The 19,473-nt window shown below is 38.7% G+C and overlaps 1 protein-coding gene across 1 annotated transcript; it reads left to right on the top strand.

Moving 5' to 3' along the window:
• Positions 1–1,234: 1,234 nt before the first annotated feature.
• Positions 1,235–6,438, top strand: LOC139458271 (uncharacterized). The gene is made up of 6 exons (XM_071239649.1): positions 1,235–1,366; positions 1,909–2,226; positions 2,866–3,195; positions 4,197–4,526; positions 4,930–5,025; positions 6,320–6,438. Exons 1-6 carry the CDS (start codon positions 1,288–1,290, stop codon positions 6,391–6,393), a joined length of 1,227 nt encoding a protein of 408 aa, XP_071095750.1. The 5' UTR covers positions 1,235–1,287; the 3' UTR covers positions 6,394–6,438.
• Positions 6,439–19,473: the final 13,035 nt, after the last annotated feature.

Genomic DNA, 19,473 nt, shown 5'->3' with positions numbered 1-19,473 from the left:
TGTAATAGCAGATGTCTCACCGACGAGGGACTGAAACTAGCACACATAATCAAGCTGAACCGACAACCAGGACAACAATTTCTACAGCTGTCGTTGACGTTTTCTGGCGTCTTGTGAAGCATGTGTTCATGTTCCATCCTCGGAATCTGCATGCATTACCCTGCGGAGATCAGTTTCAGAGGTGGAATTCAGCAACACCCGACATTGTCATTGAGGCGACTAACGTGACCGGGGGTCCGTCTTGCTGATTGGAATGATGCATGTCATCATATCCTATGGGTAAATCGATGCTCATGATGTTAATCACTGGATTGTCCTGACCAGATTTGATTATATACAGACCTCCGTCCTGCAGATGGAATATTGCTGAGTGCGGTTATGTTGTACCCCAACGTACAGTTTTTTTGTTTGTTGTTTAGCTATGTAGTTCTGTTTCACCAATTACAATAGTGTGTGAATAATTGAGTAATAGACCAGACACACCAGTCGTTGATATTTTGAGCAGGGTACCATGAATCAAAGTCAACCCAGCCTGTCCAGCTCGGTCCTATGTAGGCCTTGTACGACATGCATACATTACTCACACACCTCATTCACACACTCACATACAAACATGCACACACATACACAAACCTACACACAAATTCACACAAACACATATATACACATACTCACACAAATACTACCATACACACACAAACAGAAACACACACAAATTCACATAAACACACACACAGAGTAACATTCACACTGAAACTCACGTAAAAACTAAGGCACACAAACTCAGGACAGACACACGCACACAAGCACACACACACATACACACAAGCGCGCGCGCACTTACGCACGCACGCTCCCATATTTATGTTGACCATTTAAAAAGACATTTGGTATTCCTCGTGATATTTTAAAAATTCCAATGCAATAGTAAAACAATTGCCTGCTTGAAAGTCATCAAGGATGCATCATACTTTATAAATTAGGAGCGGTCGGGTAGCCTAGTGGTTAAAATCTAAAAGCAGGTTCTTATTCCTAATTGTGATGAGAGGTTATATATAGAATCGTCATCTTTTCATAACAGCTCTGAGTGTTTTAATATGCAACCCGGAAACAGAAAACTTCCACTCAACTCTGTTTCGTTTTCATCGAGAAATGTATAAAGCATTTGACCCAAACGAGGAAGGCATATAACGAACGATCAGTTGAAGGAGGTATTCATTAGTTTTAAGGACATCGTTTCAGTAGTTAGTGTGTTTGCTTTAAAACGTCGTCAGTTCTGACACCAATATGAAGCCTTCTATGTTCGGAACCATAAGTGTCTGTATGGTATATTCGTTTCATTTGGGAATATTTCATAATTCGGAAGGTGAGTACGTGTGCAGCATTATAAGCATTAATATTAGCGCAGCCTCGTTTACTCATGGTACGAGACTGGGGACAAGTTAAACGTCAGTATAGATTCTCCTAGGCATTCGCCATGGAACATCGTTTAAAAGCATATGAAATTAATACTGTTGGAATTCACTGATGTCATATCAAGGGGGCACTGATCTAGCATACATTTTCCACAGAGGGTGAGGGATATGAGGTCTGTAGTTTCATTTAATTACCAACATGTAGAAGGAAATAAGTACTTTCTGGTATTAATATATATCGTTTTTGTCAATATTATCGAACATAACTATACATATTCATTTATCACAGGACGTTAGTTTGCTGCTTTTTCGAAAACTGTGGTTTGACAAAATTTGGACAGATATAATGTTGATTGTGTGAACGTCCAGAAAGCTAAAGCCGTTGATAAAATAAATATCAGATAAGATTTGTTATGAAACGACATATTTATCAAATGAATCGTATAATCGTAACTGGATCAGTAAACTTTGACAACTGATAATTCTGTTTCAGCAACATCAACCGTATATGGTCGCCAAGGGCATAGTGTGACCTTGTCCTGGACTCAGTACCCGCCAGGTGTCCGAGAATTCACCGTCAAGGATGAGTCCCAGAACAAAAATTTACTTAACGTTACTGATTACACAACGTTAGAACACAATTTTGGAAAGAGAATACAATTCACTGGTAACCTAACGTCACAGGGCGTTGGTGTGTTCAGGTTCATTCTACGTGATGTTCAGCTGACTGATGCTGGGAGGTACAGATGCTTCAGAAGTGGCCCAGGCAGAAACTGGATTCCCGAGTGTGGAGTGGATCTTGATGTCATACGTAAGCACCAGACATGAAAACAAATGATTATTTTTAATATGTTCTTGAATTACGTATATAAGCTGTATGCTATAGGCCATTGTTAACAGTACATTCAGACATTCACAATTGGTTGTTTGAATAACGTGTCTTACCTGTTGCGATCTGAATGTTTATCTGAGATCTATAAAGGATTATAGTAGATTATACCGGTTGCACAATGAAGTTCTTATGTTCATTCTCATTCAAATATACATGCGGAGTTCCGAGCAAGAATGGATTCCCGCACCTTAGTGGTTGTCAGAAATTGATCGGGTGGTAGGGCGGGTGGTTCGGGTGGCTAATGGTGTGTCATTGTATCCCGCCAGCGTTTCCGTTGTCCCCTATATCAATCACTGGGTTGTCTCCCAGATATGATTACTGACAGGCAGAAATAATATAGCTACACTTTTGCCGATTGCGGCGTAAGTTATACAAACATTTCAATCCATTAAATAGATAATGTCAACGCAGATTATCCGCCGAAAGGACTCCCATAGGGCGGTACAGGAAAAAAGGTGAAAATGATATGACTGGGTTACTGAAAATCAGTGATGACACCAGGTGTTCGCGGAAGCATGAATCTGAGTTTATGTTGACATGTCTATTCTGTCTTTCCAGAGGTTCACACACATTTCACGTTGGTCCCGGACACAGTGGCGCCAGGAAGCAGCAGTGTCCGTCTGTCATGTTACACATCCATCCTACCAAAAAACCGGCATTTGGAAATAAGATTCACCTGGCGGGAGGACGATGTAACACTGGTTGAAGGCGAGAGGTATAATATGATCGCAAATATGATGATTTGGAACACATGGAAATATTTCTATAGTAATCTGACCATCACCGGTGTCGAGAAGAAGGACTGCGGACACCGATACTCGTGTCAAGCTGTATTTGAGGGTCAGATAAGGTCCAGCTGGAGCGAGGAATATGTCCTGGGAAAGGACTGTAAGTAGCTGGTTGTCGCATGCACATGTACATAGTGTTCATTATAATGAATTAATGACATTGAAGTGGATGTGAAAGGAAACACAATGCAATGACCTTGAACGTTCGGCTTTGTGAATTGTAAACACGCAATGCCATTTAGAAAGTGGTCAAATGTAACAAATGTTATATTTTGGATGAAACTTTCTTTGTAAAGTACAGATTCTCGTACTTTGGGGGGGCTGAGTCCCGTTGGGATTCGAATCCACACTGTCAGAGTAAGGTACTTAATCGCCAGCACACAAAGTCAGCGATCTAACCCCCTCAGCCACCGAGGCTTCCACAAAATGAAAGTCCGATTGCCTGGACTGTAAGCAAATGTTTCCCGCATTCACATCATTAAACTATGTGCACCTTACTTAGAAATAATCAAACATACACGTTATGTGGGTGAGTGCGGTTTAACGCGCCTTTAGTCATATTTCTGCCATATTCCGGAGGGGGACACCAGGAAATTAGGTGTACCCAGGCAATAATTCGAAATCGGGCCTTTGGCGTGAAGAGCGAAGTCCAAAACCTTCGGACAAACTCACCGCCCCTGCAATTTATGTAGGCTTGAATAATAATTGTATCATTCCCTGTACAGTAAACTACGTTAATAACGAACACGCTTATAACGAACTGACCGATATAACGAACTTTATTCCCGGCCATTTGTTGTATATATATATATATATATATATATATATATATATATATATATATGTGTGTGTGTGTGTGTGTGATTATAACGAACTACGGTTATTACAAACTAAGATTAGTGATTCTTTTGTGTTCGTTATAACCGTAGCTTACTGTATAACTAGCTATTTGTGATTTGTTGCAAATTATTGCCCTTTAGCCTACATCTTTTATGTAGTTATCTACAATAAATGAATGCATACAGGTATATCCATAACAATGTTCACAATGTTAACGGTTTAAACTGAAAGTTGTTTAGCATGTACATTAGTGCTTTATAGATTCCAGATCAGAGCACAAGGACGTCACATATGCTCGCGAGGGAACTAACGCCGTGATGACCTGGAACATGCCCCTGATTGTGTCAGATGTGAATATCAAGTCTCCTGCTGATGAAACCGTCATCAGTGTGAACCCTTCCAAAATCTACGCTTGGCGCAGTGACACCCTGAGATGGAGGATTGCACAAGTTGTCAGCTCCTCTTCATCTACCACCGCCCACATTGTGCTGAACAATGTTACATCCAGCGACGTAGGCATGTACTACTGTACCAAGGCAGATGGAAGTCGAGTTTCTGGTTGCGGACATCGCCTCGACCTTGTTAGCACAGGTGCGTCGAAAACACAAGGGTATCCTAACTAAAACAACAATTAATTTGTAACTTCTGCTCGTAATGTCAACCACTAGTGGAGACTGGATGATGTACAGTATGTCGTCCTTGATTTACCTAGAATATTTCTGAGGGCGTTAGTGAACATGCATTTATTCAGCTTTCAATTCAAAATTCGTGTCCAATGTCCAGGCAAAGCATAATAGTTCACAACACATTATATTTTTTAAACAGTAAATTTCGTGTCACAGCTGCTCTTTGATTCAATTCTTGCACACTATAGTTAATAAACAATACCATATCAGCTTGCTTCTCACAACCATAATGTGTGAAGCTGAAGTAAAAGAGAAATGTTGTGAACTCAATGAATACAGTCATGTCTACACCCAACTGTTACTTACAGACATGTCAAGGACAAGCAACACCGATGATGGGAATCAGACCTGCAGCTTGAACAAGGAACCAGCAGCGAACCCTCCCAACACTGTATCACCTGCAGGTCCGTTAAACTGTAATCGTGAAGAGTATACTGTAAAACGTGAAATTAATGCGACCGCTGGCCCCTCGCCAAAAATGCGACTCAATATGAATGCGACACCCCCTCCTCTCAAGAATCATTTAATTTATATCTTAACAAAATGTCCTGGAGAATCCTCACCTTAATCCAACCTTAATCCAGCACTTTATTATATACTTAAGAGAGAAAGACTGCGTTTTCTGAAGTTTAGAAAAGTGATATTTTCATTGTAGTGAACATAACACTTGATATTTCACTGCAGTGAACTTAACACTGCAGTGAACATAACGCCAGATATTTCACTGCAGTGAACATAAGACTTTGACGGAACTATTGTCATACAAGAGTTACCTCCCCTTTACTTGTCTCCATTTATCGTAGGTGTCTGGCCCGTACACTCACTGTTGACGTCCTTGACGTTAGTTCCACGTTGACATGGCAAAATAATGACAGATGGTCATTTATGGAGTTAATATCACGTCTATCCATTTGTGGTTCTCTCGATAATGTTTCGCTATCAACTGTTAATTTCTCACCTAAATCGGGGGGCACGGGGGGCCCAGTCGTCTAAGGCGCCGCGATTCGCTGTGCAGAGTTGCGTCCCTTGGGCACGCCAGAAAACTATGATTGTGGGTTCAAATCTCGGTTCGCCTCAATTATGTTTCTAGGTTTGTCAGCACCATACCCGTGCTCCTGGGTTTCACCGATGTGGTAAACGTCTTAGACCTGCATCACTTTGGGCTTTCCTCCCACATTAAGCTGACACGCCGTGATGTAACTGGAATACTGTTAAAAGCGGGGTAAAACCCAACTCACTCACTCACTCAGTCTCACTTAACTCGTCAATCGAGACTGCAAAGCGCAGTTTTTGTACGGCCTTCTAGTTTTCAAGAATATATTTTGAAGAATATACTGCATGTATATTTCATCATATCGAAATGTATGACAAATAGTTTGCTTGACCCTTCATTTTACATTTATAATGAAATGCTTAATTTTACGGAGAATACTACACAAAAAGTATATAATTAAGAGGATATTTCATGTGTGGAGTGAAATATCATGTTTTTCTCATCTCGTGACAGAGAATAGGGAGATATTTTCACGAGTTGCGTAGCGTACACGCACTGTGTTGTTTTGCCTTTGAAATATAACATGGATTTTATAGTATTTGCATAATGTGTACTATTACGTAATACGTCTTTACATGTAGGTGAAGGGTTAACGATGCAGGTGCCTGTTTCATGTTAACATTTTTTGTCTTGTTGTGTTCCAGATGGACGCGTGTTCTCAGCCTCAGCGTTTGCCGGATGCGTGGTTGTGACCATGTTTTCCTCCTGTGTGCTGTAAACAAAACGAACGTGCGGACACATTATGAATTCATTTTCTGTTATTCTTTCCACCATAGCTGAATCATTATAACTAAATAATTCCGTAATACTGTAATACTGAGTATCGAGCTATGATGATTATGTCTTGAAATCGGGAAGCAAAGACAATGGGAATCAATTTGTTTCAGGACAGAATATAAACACATGTCGCGTTAATCAAACTTGATAACAATATGAAGTTTTACTCGTCTAAAATAAGAAATTATGTGTTCAACAAATGTGAGGTGAATACTTCCCTGTGTGCTCAATGGTGACAGCAATGAATCAGCTAAATCGTTTCGTGTTTTACTGCACATGGCATAGTTACATATAACACATACAAAGCCTTTGTATTTCCGTGTAACTAAACATTGGTTCCTTTTTGTTTTCTGATCCGATTTCATTTTCCGGCTTACTATATGATCTCAGTGAATAGATCATTAGACAATGTAAAATTCGATATGACTTTCACCAAATGCATTTAGATGCATCCGTTCTTATCACACTACGTGCATATTAACAATACAATGGAATGTGCATCTTGCAAAAAGAAAGGTATATACATTGTGTATCTGCCCAAATGAACTGATTTGAATATTAGTATCAGTCAGGTCAGGGGCCAGTTCAGACATGATTCAAGTTGTACAGGAATTGTTATAGTACAGTGAGTTAGTGAGTGAGTGAGTTTGGTTTTACGCCGTTTTAGCAACATTCCATCAATATCAAGGCGGGGGACACCAGAGCTTCTAACATTGTACCCATGTCGGGAAGCGAACCCGGGTCTTTGGCGTGACGAGCGAACGCTTTAACCACTAGGCTACCCCACCGCCCCTACTTGGTAACAGATGATGTAATCAAGGGATATGTGTGTACTGCTTCCCAGGGATGGTCAGCACAAGTTAAGGGTGGACATGCAAACGGTTTATTGATCAAGAGACGAATAACTTCATATTAAAAAGCCAGCAAGCGGAGAGTGAGAGAGAGAGAGAATGAGAGAGAGAGAGAGAGAGAGAGAGAGAGAGAGAGAGAGAGAGAGAGAGAGAGAGAGAGAGAGAGAGATTATCAGGGATGTTCAGCCTTATAGCAACCAGGAAATGAAGACGGACGGACGAGTGACTTCCTTCCATTGCTTTAATTAGGCTGTGTTTGATTTTGGTTGAATCATGGGTATTCTGTTTCGTATCTCTGTGGTATATGTACAAGACCAAATATTGCAAGATACGTAAAGAACGAAATGCCTGTGTTCGACTATTTATCTACTCATATAATGCTGTTGCAACTAGCTGTATATTAGCTCAGTAGTGACATGAATTCCATGTATAGAATAAAGTAATACTTCCTCCTTTGAAGTCTTTGTTAAACGTTTACTTCCTGATTGTGAGTAAATGCGACTGTTAGGTTTTACGCCGCTTTGCAGAGTATTTCTGTTATATCAAGGCGTGTCTGTTTGATGTGTGAGGAAATCCCGATGTGATGAAGGTAGTGCGGGTGTTGTGCTGAAACACCTTGGTAACATGATCAGGGCGAACAGGTTACTGACATCAAGAGCATCGATCTTCGCAGTTGGTATACGTTGACATGCCTCAACCAAGTCAGCAATCCTTGCTACTCGATCCCGATAGTCTTACAAGTATTGGTTGAAGATGACCAATTCTAACCCGGGTCTTCACGGTGAAGCGGCGGGTGTGACCAACTAGAGGAAACACTTCATTCCTTGATCCATGGGGCTTTTGTTACAAAATGTGGTGAACGTAGATATAGTTACATATCTATCTTCAGAGGCTCAGGATAATAAGTCAAACATGAAAGCAAATGCAATCTGCAGTCTACTGAGAAAACAATATGGAAAAGCTAGTCTTTCTCATTGATAATATCTATGTAACATTTGGGGGTAAGACATTTAGGCAATACGTAGGCGTCCCCCCGGGTACCAATTGCGCTCCCCTTCTCGCTGTTTTTTTTTTTTCCGGTAGATCATTAGTACAGACCAAGCATATATCAGGCTAAGCAAGTATCATTTGGTATATTTAGGTCACATTCGTTTTCTTTTGACTTGATCTTTAAGATATTTTTCCTATTTAATAATACGGTGCCGTAATACGGGGACTGAATGTTGTTAAGGAAATATAAATTGTACATTTAGCAGCTTGTAAACGATATTTAGGTATTTATTCTCGCATGTTGTGCGAGGCGAATGTTGAAGATATCCATTGCATATTGGTATCATCAATAGGTCTATGAAATATTGGTGTAAAGTATTGAAAATGTCAAATGAGCGTTTTGTCAAGAAATGTTATACAATGATTATACTAATGGAAAGTAATTGTTGCAAAAGCTGGGCAACTGGGATTAAAAACACATCACAGCTCTGTGGATTCGGATTTGTTTTGCAAGAACAGACGGTTCGAAATTAATTTTTATATAGACTAAAAGTTTCGTATCAACAAGCCTGACATTCTGCATTAGCGAAGGGCACACAGATATTTTGATACTCCTTGTTCAAAGCCATGTGATGAACAATCGTTGTCAAATATTTGAAACTTGCTTAGTTGTTTCGATTGGGTTCTCATAAACTACGAGTAGAAACTGGCAGGTATATTGGAGAAACTGGAAATGAGAGATTGTGCAATATCTGTAAACTGCCATATACAGAATATGAATATCACTTCTCACTCATTTCTATAAAAATATAAAGCATTGCGACATTCATATACAATTTTATGAGTATCCAGCAAATGTAAGATGCTTATAATTATGCTATCATCAAATGCAACAACCATTTTAAAACATTTATCAATATATATAAATTTATGTTGGTGAGGCAATCTTCATTGTAATATACTTTCTCGGGATATCTGCTCGGATCGACAAAGTCAAAACTAATGATTTGGCCAAGTTAAACTTAAGCTCAAGGTATATCAATGATCTGATACCGTTCAATAACCATCAAATAGCCAATTCCCTTCCACCGATTTACCTACCTGAACTAGAAATAAAGGAGACCAGTGAGACCGCCCTAATCTGTTTCATATTTAGATATTTGCATACAGATTCAGAGTGACAAAACACTACCCACTGTATGATAACAAGGATGACCTTCGCATCAGTGACAAAAATGAAGTGCAGTGTGTGTGTGTGTGTGAGAGAGAGTGTGTGAGTGTGAGTGTGAGTGTGTGTGTGTGTGTGTGTGCGTGCGTGTGTGTGTGTGTGTGTGTGTGTGTGTGTGTGTGTGTGTGTGTGCGTGCGTGTGTGTGTGCGTGTGTATATATATACTCATATATATATATATGACACAGGCGTTGATTGACAGAATGCTACATTTTATCACCAGAGTTGCTCTTAACATGTAATCATTTCTTCGCAGATTCTGAAGTTATGAATTGAGTAATGACATGACGTATTTGTCTTAAAATATACCCTTTATATCTGAAAATAAATAAAAACATGGTTTTGAGAATCATGAAAAAACTTTCACTAGATAATTATGTAATTTGATATGACAATAATTCATTCTCTATATATATATCATTGAAACATCAGGCGATGTATTTTTACTATTGTGTTTCTGCTAGTGGATTTATTTCAGCTGTCAACGTTAATAAATACACAACATTAAGTTCGTGGAATCTACTTTATATGTGGCTACACATTGGAGACTTGCCAGCGCACATAAGTAGTTCGTAGATTCGAGTTATTATTAAAGCGTCATCAGCTAAGTCGGACGCATGTTAATATATACTGATTCGTTGGCTTTCCTATTAGCCCACGCGTATCTGGAGTTACATATAGTACTACACTGATCGGCAGGACGTACAGGTAGAGCTTGATGATCGATAAAAACAGAACACAAGATTATGTTTTCAATGATAGTGTAATCTAGAGAGTGGCAACAGATGATCATTGATTCACATCCTGAATGAAAAATGCCAACACCCGTCATATAATTGCAAGTTGAACAATGGTGGAGTAAACATTTTCAGTTTTCAACTGTCATTCAGGTTTGTCAGGATCACTACACGTTCATTCTCGACACAGTTATCCTTCTCATTGAGCGTATAACATCCACGTTCATCAAAATATAGTGCTGATTTTAGAATTGAAACAATAAGTTAACCCAGAACATTTTACGTAAAAGAATTCAGCGTGAAACCAACAAATAAAAAAGAAATGGTATAAATCAACAATTGTATTATAACATTAATTAGGCTTACAAATCAATAAAAATTACTGCACAGCAATAATAATAATAGCAGTACATAATTGAGTGGCAGTATGACATACAAAAACAGTGGTGAAAGTAATTAAGTCAGTGATAATAATATTCACCAGTACTTGTTTTTGCTTGTCATTGAAAATAGGAATTCTTTCAGATGTGTGCGTCTACTTTGATCAGGTTCTTGTTTTATATCACATCCCAGAAACTTTTGTTGCAGGGCATATTTATTTCTGGTATATTCTTCGATTTATATATTTTCATGCTAGACACCACACTTTTCCATTTCATGAGGCATTAGCAATATCTTTTTTAATGTGATAATATTTGTCTTTAACATTTGAAAACATTTGAAAACATTTTGAAACATGTTACAGCGTCTTCATCTCACAAAGTAGCTCGTTCAGGGACCAGTGTAACACTCTACGGGAAGGAACCAACGTCTGTGAGGTCGCCTTACGGAAGGGTAATATTTAAGACGCACCATTCAATGGTCAACGGTCATAAGAAATGTATTAAGGATTAAAGTGGTCGGAGTATAATAACATCTGCAAAAACTGCAATCAACTTTGTAATTGTCAACTTAAGTTACGCGGATGCAGGTCAATATTACTGTGGTATGGACAGTCCTACACAATCTCTCATCATATTTGGGAAAGAACTTCTGATCACAGGACATATATAGTCCTTTGGGTGACTATATTCTTCTACTTTTAAACTGTAAATGCATTAAGTATGTCGACTCCTCTGTTTCTAAGAAAGGAGGTTTTTTTAAACCCGGAAGATGTTATCCAACTTTCCAACTGAAACAACGGGCAGGGGAGTGTCCATTCTGGTACTTGTAATTAACAAGAAGTACTATGTTTCATTCATATTTAGACATCAGTCGGTGCTCACAATTTCGATCATTGGTCTAAGTAGTCAAGACTAAGTTTTGTACAGACCGACGTCATGTAGCTAGAATACTGCTGATTGGGGCTTTGAACAACAATGTAAGATTATTGTCACCTTCTGGATGTTCGTGTAAACACATACTTCTTACAAGCATCCCTGTTTTGTTCATAAGTTATATAAGTTATACGGAGCAGAACGATTTGTTTTGTCATTTTGTTATGTGTTAGTTAACAATACTATTTTGTTGTATTATGACAGCCTTTCACTTTTAACGATCTGCAGTGTCGGTGCTACTCTCATTTTCATCATTAACATGGACTTGTTCAAACTTACTAAATATGCACATTAATTCACGCCTTAAATGAAAAGGATACAACAGACCTACCCCAACTCTGACAAGGCTTCAGATGCACAATACGACAGAAAGGATGCAATGCGGAAAATAAGGATTGTGAATTCACCGAACTGACTATTTGAGATAGCTATAGATATCTCATTTAAGCTATTTTTATAACAAAATATGTCCGGCTCACTCTGAAAAGTATGTCCTGCTGAATAACACTAGCAAATGTGATCGACTTTTGCCATATGGGAGATTTTTTGGGAGCTAACAGACGTTAGGATGAATATTTGCTGGACACTGATATCTTGCTCAACAGCTTTATGCGGTGTTCTATCCAATCCTGTTGCATGTAAGTAGAATAAAGTCTTCATAGAACATAGATAATTGATTCTGTCTGATACATGGCTGAGGGTCATATCATTTTTCACCATAATTTTGTGGAAAAAACGTTGTCATGACTATAAATTGGAGATAAGGAAGTGCACATAAGTACTTCGTAGTTGTTTTTTGATATTCGAGTGTCGTCAGCAGCAACATCAAACACATGTTACTATATCCTGGCGTTCCCTTAGCACGCACGTATGTTTTTGTTTATTTTTTTAATCTTCAGAAACATAGTTTTCCTTGACAAAATGGTACACTGACATTGTTTGCCCTAGCTCACCTTTCCGCGAACATCTAGTATCGTTACTATTTGATAGTGATTCAGAAACGTATGCTCATGATACAGTAGGGATCGTACAATCGACTCTGCTTTCAGCAGAGATTACTTTTGGTTTACCCGCTTATTTATATCGGCGTCTGGCCCGATAACTCTTTACTGAACACATCTCAAACGCGGAACTAAAATGGTACCTGAACCCTGAACATGTCCATGGTTCATGATGGAACATCATCTCTGTAATCTGTGTATTGATTGAGAACGAACTAAATTGTAGTATTAGTTAGGATCGTGTTTCCTAGGTAAATCGTGTTTATATTTCACTAATGCTTTCAATGTGTTTTCGCATGTAAGGTCGTCTTGTTTTATATTCGTTTTCTTTGGAAGACCTGAGTCTTCTCACTTCTGACAATAATACTCCATGAGCAATGATTAAATATAGCGACCAAACTGACAAGTCAGATGACTCTACGTCAACCAACCTACTGTCATAGTGGTCTGTTGAGGTTTATTTCCCTTTTCCCAGCTCATATGCAGGAACCTTACATCGTGTCCAAACATGGTGTACACGATGGGGATGCTATCTTGACCTGTTATGTGCTTCCAAATGGAGAGTATGTGAATTCCAATTCCTTCAATATCATGTGGAGGGAAAATGGCAGAGTGCTGAAGAATGGACAGAGGTATAACATAACTTCAGGTGGTGGGACTTTTCGTCAAACGGAATATTTCGACAGTACACTGGCGATCAGAGATGGGAACAGTAGGGACGCAGGAAACAGATACATGTGTCATGTTGATGTGGGAGTTGGAATGAACATGAAAACCATGAGGAGTGAGGAGTATGTACTGGGCACTGCATGTAAGTTGATTACGACATTTTGCATATTTGAGGAGATGAGTAAAATGTGAATACATGCATAATATACATGCATTTACGTGACAAATATCTTTATTATATCACATTTTTAGTAACGGTGTATATATTAACATGTAAATTAATACATAATTATAATTTATGATATGGCACGATCTATATTTATTATTGCCCAAATTTGAAGCATCTTTTCACGGGTGAGATACACAGGTTGTATTATCGTATGACATTGGCATTTTCAGAGACAACGTTATATATGATATAAACGATAACTTGAAGGTTAAAAAGGCTGAGACAAACTGTTATCAATAAATTTCATTTGATTTCTATCGGACATGTACACTTAGGCTACATTAACACGGAAGGTTATCTGTTTTTACTGAACATGTAGTCAGGGAACTATAAATGGCATTACCTGTCATTGACAGCCAAACATATTAATTCTTTTAATATGTAAACCAGAGGTAGTATTTGTCTTTTAAAAAGTCTCTGCCATTGATTAATTTTTTAAACGTGTTACAGCGCCCCCCCCATCTTACAAAGTGGCTCGTTCGGGAGCCAGTGTTGCACTGTCCATCAGCTGTGGGAAGGAACCAACCTCTGCGAGGTCGCCTTACGGAAGGGTCATATTTAAGACGCACCATTCAATGGTTTACGTTCGACAAGAGAATCTATCAAAGATTAAAATTGGCGGTGTATTAATATCATCTGCAAAAAACACAGTTAACTTTTTAATTCACAATACAAGTGATGAGGATGCTGGTCAATATTACTGTGGTATGAACAGTCCTGGACAATCTCTCATCATATTTGGTAAGACCTTGTTATCACTTGACTTTTGGTGACTATATTCTTCTGTTTTTAACAGTAAATGCATTAAGCATATCGGCGGGTCTGTATTCGGGATAGTAAATATTTTTTTAATTATAGGACATTTTGACAACAAAACGGATGATTTAATCCATTTTTCCCACTGACGAGGGGATGGGTGATTTTCTGCTTAGCTGGTGGTGCTTATAACGTGCGCGTGAAATTTACTTTTTACTACTGAGACAAATAAAGAAATAATTAAAGATCTTGACAGAATATTTTATTGTATTTAACATTGCACAATGTTTGAAGTACGTTCGGAGACAACGTTCATCTATAAGAGGCAATCGAGCATGAAGCCAATTAGACCCGTAAAGATCCGGAATATAATTGGTCTTAGCAACCCATGCTTGTCATAAGAGTCGACTAACGGGATCGGGTGATCAGGCTCGCTGACTTGGTTGCATGTCATCGTATCCAGTTGCGTGGATTGATGCACATGATGTCAATCACTGGATTGCCAGGTCTAGATTCGATTATTTACATACAGTCCGCCGTCATATAGCTGGAATATTGCTGAGTGCTGCGTTAAACAACAAACAAACTAATTCGTGACAACATAGCTAAAAGAACGATGCTACTTACATTCATTACTAGCATACGCGAATCATGCCCTGTCGTGAATTCAATTAATTCACTTGTTTTTACATATCGCCAACTTTCTGATTGGCATTTTTATGTCTGTTATTCACGGTTTCAACTCTTCCAGTAGCCATCCATAAGACCGTCTGTATACATTCCTATTGATACAGATCTTCAGAATCCTTACATCGTCTCTCAGCATCATGGTAAACACGATGCTAATCTGACATGTTTGGCCTACCTCCGGATCTTTCCAGATGTCTCGTTACTGAACATATCCATGACTTGGAGGACAAGTGACACCAGCATTGAAAGACAAGCAAACCTTTCGGTCACATCACGATCACATCAGGACTGGTTTTCGAGCGGGGTTACAATACGTAAGGAACAAGCACTGTTTGGAGAATCTGATACATTTTCCTGTCGAGTAGAAGTGGAACAGGCTCTTCGATCAGAATGGAGTGAACCATACATTTTGAACAGCAATTGTAAGTAACTCCACCCTTTGTGTTAGATTGACATGAAAACGTTCACCTGATCAGCATAATGCCAGTTTTGTTTGTCTTACACGATGCATTCTTTTATGCTTTGGGGGCGATCCTTAAATCAAATAATGAGAAAAATGAGGTGTTATGTGTGTAATTCTTTTGATTCTTCTTTGTTTCAGTTTCAACCAAAGAGACATCCACAGCAAGTGTAGGGCATGATTTGGAAATAAGATGGAAACTGCCTCCTTTACGTGACGCAGTCCAATTGATTAAGAATTCCTTTGGTCAAGAAATAATTGTCATTGAGGATGTAAGAATTAAGGTCTCATCTCAGTATGCCGCACGAATTAGGCTTTGGCCTATCATTTCCTTCTCTAAGTATGATATACTGAGTTTTACTGTGTATAACATCACAGCAGCTGAGGCCGGGACGATCACTTGTTACATAACGAGTCTTTCGTCAACTGACAATGTATCATACGGCGATGAATACCTACTGGTTGTGTTCGGTATGTATTATCACTAACCCCCATGAGGATTCCATGTTAGAATAGGTTTCTACCAACCATCCTGGTTGTAAGAGGCGACCAAAAGTATCAGGGGTGATGGGTTTAGGTTTCAATGACATGATAGATCGCGTGGCGTCGTACCCCGACTGCGTGGGTCGTTTTTCACAACATCAATCACTGACATGTCTGATCCAGACTCCATTATTCACAGGATGCCCTTACAAAGCAGGGAATTATGCCGAGTGTGGCATTAGACAACAAACACAAATAAGAAAAAGATTGTCGGTTACATCTACTTTCCTGGGCCCACTTGCACAAAGCGATCCTAGCGCTAAGACTTTCGTAAGCCTAGGTTAAAGTATGGGAGTTATGATCATCTTAGCGTTAAGATCGCTTTGTGCAAGTGGGCCCTGATTTTTCTGACTGTTGAACTATGTTTAGATTTGTAACCTTACAATATCATGCATGGACACAATTTTTTTCAAGTCTGCCAATACCTAGGTATGTATGACATTCCCCTTGAGACGAATTCAAGTCTTATTTATCATCATAATATTATGTACGTTATTATGAATGCATTCTGTTCTTCTCCTTAAAGCTAACCAATCCGGAGAACAGAGAACAACTACAACAGGTCAAATGGTAGCAACAACAAATGGAACAATCATTGTCACTTATACAGAGCCAACAGGTACACACGTGTACATGTGAGTGCGTGTGTATGTGTGTGTGTGAGTGATTGTGCGTGCGTGTGTGCAAACATGCATGTCAATGGGAACACAGGCCACATAAAAGTGTCACTGAGAGTGTCAGCCTTTTAGCCTTATTTTTACTAAAAATATCCCTGATGTACGTAATAATTCTACAGTTCTATATTATGTTGATAATACATATTAAATTTGAAAACATTGATCATAACCTCTAAATATATACCACTATGTAAACATTATAATTATAACATTATAACATTATAATAATATTTTTTTATTCTTTTTCAGATGGCTATGCGTTCCCAGTCCCAATCGTCACTGGGGTATCGGTTGTGTCTTTGGTGATCGTCATTGGAATATCCCTGGCTGTGTTCCTTATGCGACGACGAAATGCGGAAAATCGGAACACGGTGTATTACAATGGTCGTATTTACTTCGTTTAAACACTTATACATTGTGATGGATACAATATTTCAAGTAACAAGCTGTGTCCATTTAGAAAAGGGGGCACGGGTGGCCCAGTCGCCTAAGGCGCCGCGATTCGCTGTGCAGAGTTGCCTCCCTTGGGCACGCCAGAAACCTATGATTGTGGGTTCGAATCCCGGTTCACCCCAATTATGTTTCTAGGTTTATCAGCACCATACCCTTGCTCGTGGGATTCACCGAAGTGATAAACGTCTGAGACCTGCATCACTTCGGGCTTTCCTCCCACATTAAGCTGACATGCCGTGATATGACTGGAATACTGTTAAAAGCGGCGTTAAACCCAACTCACTCACTCCATGTAGAAAAAGCAGAATGATTTGCAAACGTTAACATCATCGTTGATATTGTATATACTCTATGAAATGTATATTTGTCATGTGTCACTTACTTAATGATGTATCAAATGTTAAATTGAAACACGTACAGTCATTGTACTATATTAGCCTCATGAACGGAAACCATTCTCCGTTTTATATCGTTTACAAAAGACTAAAGTCTAAATCTCAGGAATACATATCAATGAAGAACATTCAAGAATACCTGGTGTCTCAAGTCAATGATGGGGGATAATTATCCCTTTAAATGCATTTATGTTTAATTGCTGACTTTCACAAAAGTATCGTTAATGTCATATAAAGTGTACTTTAAGTTTTGGGTCTATTCTGTTAATAAATAACAAGTTCAATATCCTTTGTAATATGTACAGTTAGTATTCTACGTTCGCCTCAGAGGAAACCATTCTCTGATAAAAACAGAGACATTTAGATCTGCGTTTGTACCTAATAAGTTACATTTTCTTAATCCTTGACAACTATATACTGTACTAAAAGTATAAAAGACGTGTGCTTTCTCCTATCTACAAAGGAAGGTCGGTGGTTCGAGCCCCGTGGCAGCCTCGTACCAAGAGACGTTAAAAGATGGTCTTGATTTTATCTTGCCAGGCGCGCGGCGTTACTGGGGTCAAATGTACTGGTCCTCTCGGAGTGAGTACAATGTGTATGGATGGGGTATCCATAATTCCGGCACGACCAGCACTATAAAATCGGCATATATATTACCAGTACAAGAAGCCATACACACGTGCATCCACGTCCTTAGGAAGATGCCACTTCCAAGTTTATATCACGTATATACCTATATACAATCAACTGATGTAAATAGATCAATAGATGTACACAATCACTACTTGACAATCACCTTACTCCAAATTGGCATTTCTGCTGTCGTAGTGTATCACTGTTACCCCATTTGCCATTCCACTCATCAAGGTCATGATAATGCTTTTAATGGCTTCTCCTCGTCAATCCAATTGATGTCTATGTTCTCTGGTTATTTTGACGCATACTCCGATCACATAAACAGATAAACTATCCCTAAAATACTGCCGGGCAAACAAAAATATACATCCATGTTTGATGGTGGCTAAAACTAAATAAAACAAGAAATAATAATTCGACGGTGAGGTATTTCATAAGAGTATCAAACGTGTTGTTTTGACCCTTACGTTTGCAGTGTTTCGGCGACTGATTTCAGCCTCGTAGCGCTTTATAACCTTTCATACTGTTCGGTCAAATCCTATTTTCAAGTGTATGCTTTCCTTTGCCCTGCAGAATAGTAACATGAAGTTCAGTCGTTAATTGATGACAGGTAAGACGTCGTTTCCAAATGCCGTCAGAAACAGTGTACTTTTTATCGAAAAGTTTCTTGACTTCATACCTTACCTGACATTCAGCGACTGAATATCGTATGAATATATGCCAATTCCTTCGCTATTTTTACCTACGACTGTTACTTTCATAACGTGAAATCCAGGTAAAGATCAGTCTCCAATATCTGCAGAAAAAAGATTCCACTGTGATGGGAATTGCATGAAAGGATCACTGAAACTCCCATATGAAAAACAAGTTTCTCTGTGATGACACCATATGAAAAACACCAAGTTTCTCTGTGAAGACACCATATGAAAAACTACAAGTTTCTCTGTGATGACAACATATGAAAAACTACAAGTTTTTCTGTGATGACACCATATGAAAAACTACAAGTTTCTCTGTGATGACACCATATGAAAAAAACCAAGTTTCTCTGTGATGACACCATATGAAAAACTACAAGTTTCTCTGTGATGACAACATATGAAAAACTACAAGTTTCTCTGTGATGACACCATATGAAAAACTACAAGTTTCTCTGTGATGACACCACATGAAAAACACCAAGTTTCTCTGTGATGACACCATATGACAAACTACAAGTTTATCTGTGATGACACCATATGAAAAACTACAAGTTTCTCTGTGATCAAACATGTGTATTTCTAGACAACAGAAAACATTATTTTCTTGCATCATAGAAAATGTTGAAATTGCAGGCATAAATGGTAAGAGAATAGGGTAAGTAACAATATTTAAGATTGCTGTCCATTTC

The sequence above is a fragment of the Haliotis cracherodii genome, unplaced genomic scaffold (assembly GCF_022045235.1).
Source record: "Haliotis cracherodii isolate W230 unplaced genomic scaffold, xgHalCrac1.p SCAF_12, whole genome shotgun sequence".
NCBI lineage: Eukaryota > Metazoa > Mollusca > Gastropoda > Lepetellida > Haliotidae > Haliotis > Haliotis cracherodii.
This window is presented reverse-complemented; position numbering and strand designations above follow the sequence as displayed.

Bases quoted from the DNA above. Each gene is read 5' to 3' on its own strand.
- LOC139458271 (XM_071239649.1), top strand. From the start codon at position 1,288: ATGAAGCCTTCTATGTTCGGAACCATAAGTGTCTGTATGGTATATTCG. The intron at 4,527-4,929 runs GTGCGTCGAAAA...TGTTACTTACAG, and splicing joins CCTCGACCTTGTTAGCACAG to ACATGTCAAGGACAAGCAAC. The intron at 5,026-6,319 runs GTCCGTTAAACT...GTTGTGTTCCAG, and splicing joins CAACACTGTATCACCTGCAG to ATGGACGCGTGTTCTCAGCC.